Here is an 8364-nt window from a genome sequence, read left to right on the forward strand (position 1 = left end):
CTTGCACAATCGGTGGCTGACTAAATACTTTTTTGCCCCACTGTATATGAACTTTATATTTTTGTGACAGGACAACATTCTTTTAACATGAACGCAGGAGACCAGCTGCTGTTGTTTGGTTTCCCATTCTTGCCTAATATAGGATTTCATATAGCATGAATACGAGCACACCTCCTCTCTCACTGTGAACCCTCTCCTGTGTGTCAGTGCTTAAAACAGGAGAGACTGGGCTGACTGTGTTCAGGCTCCTCAGCAAACCGGGCAGCTGGGTGTGGGTGAAGTCCAATGCCAAGATCATCTACAAAGGAGGGAGACCTGAATTTATCATTGCATATCAGAAAGCTATAAGGTGAGTGTCCCCTCGACTGGTTGTTTAAAGGATGAAATCAGAGAGTCACGTGACACTGTAAGAATAAGAGGTTGTCTGGTGATGGACTGTGTTGTGTCTGGTTGTTCCAGTAACGCTGAGGGTGAGGAGTATCTGCGCCAAAGGAGCCTGCAGCTTCCCTTCAGCTTCACCAAAGGAGAGGCCACCCTCTATAACACCGGCCCCACCATGGACATCCTGCAACATCAGTCCAATAAAGTGTTCAGCAACAATGACATGAAGAAGGACGTGGTGCCTGGCTCTTTGCTGGACTGCTTCTTGAGTCAGGATGAAAGTCTTTACACCCAGACTGTGGAGACCCCACTGCCTGTGGATCAAGTGTTCATGGACAGCAGGGCCCTGGTCAGCGTTGTCAGTGATGCGTGGCAGGGGAGCGAGGCAACGGTCACAACAAGTGAGCCTGTTGTGGTGAAAGAGGAGGCCAAGCAGTCCGTCATGGCCGTGATCGGCAGCTTTGAAAAAATGGTGCAGAGTGGGGATTTTTATTCAGCTTTGCAAACACTGGAGGTGGATAACGCCGAGCTCTCAGAGTGGGAAAATGCTCTGAAGAGATTAGGACAGGAGGGTTCGCAGAGTAAGGTCAGTTCTGATCTGGACAGCATCGTCGCCAGCGATGTATTTGACTACATCGACAGCATTTTGTTCAAGGAGAAAGCCGAGGATTGTCTGGACACCGTCCCTCCCAGCTGCCTCACCGCCATCAGCAACCATCAGCAGGAGCCCTTCACTCAGGCTGCCCTCGTCTCAGCCTCTGATCTCTGCGAGCCACAGTTATTACAGGCACCCAGCCCCGACTGCACTTACTCTCCGGTGAAAGGCCCCTACGTTCACCAACAGGATGCGGTCAGTGTAGCAGTGGCATCAGGGCAAAGCGCCCAGATGCTGTCTCACCGGGGTCCCCGGCCTGACCCCAGCCTGCCTTCTCTTCAGCAGCTCCAGCTCCATGACATCTTCAGCCCATCTATTGAGCTGCCTGATCTCACTGTCCCTGACATCTCAGCTGGTAATTCTTTAGCTCCTTTTCAGTCCCATGACCAAGCGTCTGTCGCACATATGGGCTTCCGTCAGGACAGTTCTGGTCAAGTCCAGCAGTCCAACCATCTTCTGCCACACCAAAGCAGTTTGCAGGCACCTGTAATGGCAGGAAGTTGTCACATACAGAGCTCTGTTCCCCAACCAAACAGTTCACCACCCACTGTTATGGACGGTGTGCCACCACTGATTCCTTGCCAAGACTTTACTTCCTCCAGTGCACCTAATATTCCCTTTCAGTTTTCCTCACCTCGCCTGCAGGAAAGTCTTCCATTTGACAAGCACAACCTTCCTCTTCAGCAGTGGCCACAGAGCCAGCAGCAAAAGCTGCTTCATGCTAGCATGATGCAAAATGGACACAAGACCATGCCAGCACTGCAGAGCCAAAATTCACAAAACCAAACCCGTGCTACTTTTTTCCCGAGGAATGGCACCAGACTGAATGGCACACAGCAGGGAGGGCTGGCAGGTTACCAGGCAGCTGCACCCAGCAGCTGCATGTTTTCTTCCAACCCAGACATCCTGTCCATCTCTGAGCCTTCAAGCCTCAAGGTGCCTGGCACATCTTTGGATCAGAGTCCTCCTCAAGGTTCCTACTACTCCCAGTGGAACCACAGTGAGCCTGCGGTGGACGCATCAGCCATCAACCTGCAGAACCTCAGGGCTCTAATTGTTCCCCCCAATGTGCCTTCCTCAGAGCACTCACACAGCATTCAGCACTACCTAGAAAGCAACAAGCACATATAGGTAAGCACTCAGAACTGAACAGTCACCCCCAGCTTGTACTACAGCATTAGCAGGTGGCCCTGAGTCCCGTCATCGAAATGTCAAATGTATGAATGTAGGAGGCTTTTTTGGAGGAACTGCATAATTGGCAGTGAGAGGTTTGTGTTACCAACGGTAACTGTGGTCCCAACTGCCTTCACATAACATTTTAACAAGTGTGGATTAATGCTGATCCACCACGGTTTCCATGATCATCCTCATCCCATGACTTTGCTCAATGCAAGTCATTGCACAGGAAATGACTTTGCATTGAGCTCCAGACGGAGGGGACCTGATTTAGTAATCACAGTAACAGCTGTCACCTTCTCACCAAGCGTTTCGCTGATGGTCTTGTAGCCCAGTCCGGATGGTCTGTCTTGCCCATGGTAGTGGAGAGGTTGGGATGGAAGAAGCTGATTCTGTGGACAGGTGTCTATGCACATAACAAGTTAAGATTGGGAGTATCTGTAGGGTAAGATTGGTTGACTGATTGATTGTAGTCTGCGAGCCACTTGGGCACACAACCAGTGTGTGGGTGCCAAAGACTTATTTCAGTCAGTGACATGCAAATCAATGCAATCAATCAGTGTTTCTGGATTGTTGGTTTATATTTTGTCTCGCTCCAGTAAAATGAACTACATTCGGCCTTACTTCTGTCCTCTCTTCCCTCACTCGTGAACCCAGAGATACTTAAACTCCTCGCTCCAGGACCTGACCCCTCTCATCGAGGGCAACCCCAGAAAGGAGTCCAGCCCCTTTTCAGGAGGCTGATTTCAGAGTGAAACCATGCGTTGAGGTAAACCCTGCTGTAACTAGCTAGGACCTCTCAAACTCACACACCAGCTCAGGCTCCTTCACCACCAAACTGGTTCCAAGTCCCAGTCGCCAGTCTCGATAGTGGGGATTGGTCACCTAGGGCTTCTGCCGCTGGCTGTCGCCCGACACACACTGTGCCTCCTGCAGGCTGTGGGTCTACAGGTGGGCATGTATCCTCTTCAGGCCGAGTCACATAGGCTAAAGACACTCACCTCATCCTCACCATTTTGCCTTGGGAGACCCTCCCAGGGGGAAAAGCAACCCGACAACATAAGGCCTGGGACACACAAACCCCACGTAAACATGCTGAGGTGGCGATCTGAGCCCTCTGATACTCCTGATTTTAAAATCCAGCTGCAAACCTTTCCTATAATTAAATTGTGAGCAGATGATCCGTCTGCATCTCCCTCGATGCGCTCGCTCTGAGAGGAGAAGAGTCATTGTTGGGACGTGACTCTTGTTGTGTTCTTACTTCCTGTTTTTAACTGGACCGACTTCCTGTTCATAATGTCAGACAGAAACAATATGTTTCGTCATTTTAATGATTCTATGTTCTGCATCTGAAGAAATTATCACCTGTATCTGTTTCCTAAGTGAGGCCTTGGGTATCTGCTCTATTTGCAATCTTTATATTTTTATTTTATCCAAAAAGTTTGTGTTTTTCTGCTAATATGTGCAGCGATAAAGAAATATAACAAGAGAATGTAGTTTTTGGTGTTAAAGGTCAGAGAGTCCCACCCAAAACGACCTGACTGACTCTGCTGTGAGTGTCTTTGTCGGTGTAATGGTTGAGCATCCTGTTGTCTGTCCAGCAGAACGACTCGAGCCCCGCTGAGCACAACAGAGCTTCCTTCACACTTTCTCTGATGCAGCCACACACCTGATGGGATGGAGACACGCCTCCGTGCCGCTGCTGCTGGTGCTACAGTTGCTGGAGAAGGACAAACACAGCATATCTTTGCCTGTATCAGTGCTTATCCACACATCCACACACGTACACTTGTTACTGTGTTTTATATCCCTCTGTATCAGATACGCTTTGTCCGGCCTCTGTCGTCTTTAAAAGCTGTTGCTTTAGTGAAGATACACTATGATAATAATGAAGTATGAAGCCACAAGTGCATTTACTATGGTGGAGCTCGGACCAGGTAGGACACAAACAGCCAAAGATGTTATTTAGAGCCATGATGTTTAAGTATGTTCATTCTGATAAAGTTGGGATGAATTTCAAATTTATTATAAAACAGCATAAACGTCAGCGAGCAGTACCTTCCAATATGTAATCTGGATACTTTAGATAAAACCCTTAAAGGGCTTGAGTGCATAAACGTGATACTAGTTGTGTTTGTTTAACAAACGGTCTGCACATGTTATTATGTCATACATGTGTGTTGCTGTGTGCAGCGTAAATGATGGAGAGTTTGTTCCAGGACGCAGAGCTTTGTGAGTTTGGAGGCTGCTGCAGAAATTCAAACATTACTTCATGAAGTCATCGCCAAAACGTAAAAAACAAGCATTGCTGGACCAGAGTCGATGTGGGTGTGGTTGAATGGGAAATGACTAGGGGAACCGGGGGACATTAGAGTCGCTGTAACTGTACGGACGTTCAAGTCGAAGCATGTATCACTGCAAAGTGTTACAAACCTGTGGGAGCTGCACACCTGGACAACAGGTAGCGAACAACTTAAGTTTTAGAGACAGTTTTAGGTATTTCTTAGACTCACAGCTCATTAATAGAATGGACTTCTGACCTGGTTCAAAGGACGTGCTACCTGCAGTTCATTCATACATGCTTTATGAGACGCGTCCAGCTGGATATGCAGCAGCTTTGCTCCCCTTTCCATTATTGTGATGTAGCATGGACAATAAACACATTAAAACTGAGCCATATCCAGTATAACCCTTTAGATTCTCTGTGCCTTCTCACTGAACAGGCAGCTGAAATCATCTCTTATCTATTTTTATTTTTTGCCTTGTTGTAGAACGCAGATCAAATCAAATAAATCTTCCTGGTTGTTGTCCAAGTTCCTCGGTGGTAGGGAAGCCGTGCCTACAGGAGATACCGTATCGAACACGGTTGATCTTTAAGTGCATCCAACGTTCATTCAATGCAAACCAGGGAAACTAAAATGAAAATGTGCCAGTGTTTTCAGTGAAACGTGGAGATGTTTACTGTTTCGTCCACTTTGTTCCTTCTTTGATTTGATTGTGTTCCTCTGATGCATCTGTAATATATTCACACTACATGAAACATCATCTCCAGTCACCTGAGCAGCAACAGCATGAACAAGGCAGCTTCTTATTCCTGCTGCACAGCAGGAATCTGTCATGTTTATATTTGGAAGTGAGTTTTGTTGCAGTGTTTAAATATGAAAAGCATACAATGTTAATTGAAAGCGCACTAAAAGTCTGTAGTTTCTCTTTCCTGCGTCCTGTGTTGTGTCGAATGAGCCGTGATGAAAACATTCACTCCCAGCGTGAAGCACTGACTGTGGAGACCGAGGCCCTCGAGCCCACGAGAGGCCTGTGATGCTGGACTTTGATGCGGACTGAAGCCACTATGAAAAACCCGGAGCCACATGTTTGGCTCAGTCGTGCTGCAGTTTTGACCTTTTCTGCTCGTGCCTTCTTTGTAAAAACAATCAATGTAATCTACTTTCATTTTGTCATACTATATGCAAGTTTAACAAATAATTACCTTTTGTCTAATGTCCATAAATATGTGTGCAAGTACGAACATTGTGTTCAGCTTATTTACAACTGTTTGATCTCATTGGCCTTTAAGCCACGTGCCAGAGGTTGGAGGCTTGAACAGCAAGTGGGTTGAGTTTTTGTGTTTTCACACCCACAGCTGTGTGCCTGGGATCAGCTAGTTAGCATATTGGGGTTCTGTGCAACCACATAGTCGTCTTAAGCCTGACGTCTTGGCTCATGGACAAATTTTGGCCACGTTTAATGTAACACTATATGTAAAATAAACGAAGACGAAACTGGTTAGTTAACTGGGTGTTGAAGCACCAGTGTCTACCAGATACATTTGTTTCCAACCCATAAAATGATACTTAGTAGTAAAATGTTTACTGCTGTTATTTTCTTGCTTATTTAATTAATCGGAATAGAGTTTGAGACCACAGGCCCTGAGAGAGACGGGAAAGGAGAGCAGACTTTCTTTCTGTCCTCGAGCGTGTGGCCCAGAAATCAGGAGAGGAAACTGCATGAAAACAAAGCCAACATTTAAACTTGCAGATAAACGCCACAGGGAAAATCTTTTAGTCATTTATTAAACAAACTTGTTAATGGATGTGATGGCTCTTGGCAGTAAAAGTACACTTGCTGTTAGAAATGAGGAGAATTTATGTTTGGGTAATGTCCCGTTAATCTCCATCCACTCGATGGAGACGTTTGAGGGGTTTCTTGTCTGATCTTTCAAACAACTATGAACATGTTGATAAGTCACCACATCCATAGTTGGATTAACGCTGTGATTCATGTCCATGACTCCAAAAAGCTGCTCTTTGCCTGTATGTTCACTGCTCTGATGTACTTGTGAATGGATGGATCCTTTCAAACAAAAACATTTTAAAGGAATCCCAGTGAAACGTTTCCAAAGACAGGACAGGACTGAGAAAAGTACTGTGACCTGTTCCCTGTTCACCAGCTAAGACTGTTCAGTTTTCAGAAACCCAAGCGTGGAGTGGCATGTTAAAGTTCATTAACAGTGCAGTTACATGAGGACTGAACGTGCATAGCTCCAGCCCAGTCTCCTGTTCGTCAGTGCCATCATCTTCAGAGTCTCTACTGTATTGTAAAGCTTCCCTTTCACTACTGCTTTTCCTCCGTCGCCCCTGTTGCTCATCTTCACCTGCTCCACCATGCATCGTCACCTCTTTTGCACACTGCCTGTTGCTTTGGATGGTTGACCTCAGGTCTTTGAACTCATCTACTTCCACCGTCTCTGCTCCTTGTGTGTACACCTTCCTACCAGTCTTTGATTTCTTCTTTCTCCAGTGCATACCTCCACCTCTCCAGAGTTTCTTCTACCTGCTCCCTACTCTTACTTCAGATCACAATGTCGTCTGCAAACATCAGAGTCCATGGACACTCCTGCCTGACCTCATCTAACAGACCATGTGTGTATCCATAGCAAACAAGAAGGCGCTGGGAGCAGATCCTTGATACGATCCCACCTCTGCCTTGAGCTCATCTGTCACTCCTGCTGCACACCTCACCACTGGCTCACTGTCCTATATATAGTTCCTGCACCAGCCTCATGTACCTTGCAGTCGTGCAGGACCACAGTTCCCCTCCTGTCACCATCACATCCTTTCTCCACAAAGAGACAGCGTAACTCCTTCAGACCTTCTCCACAGCTCTCTGTTGGTACGCTTGCTTTTCTCTCAGCATGAAGCCATACTGCTGCTCACTGTCACGTTGCTTCTTAAGCAAGTCTTTCCCGTTGTCGTCAACTTCATCCCCCTGTATTTACAACTGCTCTGTGCATCACCCTCGTTCTTGATACCTGTACCACTGCACTTCACCACAGCCATTTCAATCCTTTTTGCAAAATCCACCATAACCTGTCATTAAGCATTCCTCTCCTTAACACTGGTGTACAGGGATGTAGGATCCCCACACACCAGTATTGTCTCCCACCTTTCTCTCACTTTTGAGCTGTAGCAGAGCTGGTTGTAAATTTGCTGGTCTTCATTACTGAAAGTGGGGGAGAGTTCGGTAACATCAGAATACATATTAAATGCCAGCCCGTGTGATAGCTGCTTGATCCACTGTACAAAAAGAGTCTCCTGCTCTCTTGTGCTGGTCTCAGAGCATGAAGAACCCATTTACAGCTATGATGGGGTCTGTTCCGGGATCACCGAGTGTCCAAACAAATGCACTGTGTTTCTTGTCTCTGAACACCCCAAGTACCTAAAGCATGAAGGACAAGTGCTTACCAACGTCTACAGTGCTGCTACAGACGAGCCCCTGCTCAAAAGGAACGGTTACTTATGAACAGACCTGTTGAAATGATTGAACTGCAGGCTTTAATCACTTTCATTTCAAGGGTTTAAACAAAAATATATCTTCATCTGTTTAGGAATTTTATTTTGACACATTTCTTTTCAGAACATAATTTTAAATAAGAGTATTGTTTTTGACATTTGGATCTATCCTTTGCCTAAAGTCCATAACCGATGAACATCCCTTGAATTAAAGCTGAAAGTTTCCACTTCAGTCACATCCACAGAGGCTACACAACAAAATGTGTCATTGTCCAATAACTTACCAGATAATTGTTCGATATATCTGCTGTGAACATGCTGCACGGTGAATGATGGGAACTCAGCGTGACACCACGACCACGC

General features: G+C 46.2%; 1 protein-coding gene across 2 annotated transcripts in view; it reads left to right on the top strand.

Moving 5' to 3' along the window:
• LOC147310839 (aryl hydrocarbon receptor-like) overlaps positions 1-5734 on the top strand; it is a 35155-nt gene extending 29421 nt beyond the window's left edge. Inside the window, exons 9-11 of one of the 2 annotated variants that reach the window (XM_086265489.1) lie at positions 208-349; positions 460-2167; positions 3814-5734. In XM_086265489.1, coding sequence (XP_086121615.1) covers positions 208-349; positions 460-2167 — 1850 coding nt within the window. In that variant the 3' untranslated portion in view covers positions 3814-5734. The remainder of the gene's footprint in view (positions 1-207; positions 350-459; positions 2168-3813) is intronic. The other variant, XM_086265488.1, reaches the window with a different exon arrangement.
• The last annotated feature ends 2630 nt before the right edge of the window (positions 5735-8364 follow it).

The sequence above is a fragment of the Aulonocara sp. 'chitande type north' Nkhata Bay genome, linkage group LG16, assembly GCF_057382095.1.
Source record: "Aulonocara sp. 'chitande type north' Nkhata Bay isolate Kocher_YH1m ecotype deep benthic linkage group LG16, A_spYH_male_GT1.1, whole genome shotgun sequence".
NCBI lineage: Eukaryota > Metazoa > Chordata > Actinopteri > Cichliformes > Cichlidae > Aulonocara > Aulonocara sp. 'chitande type north' Nkhata Bay.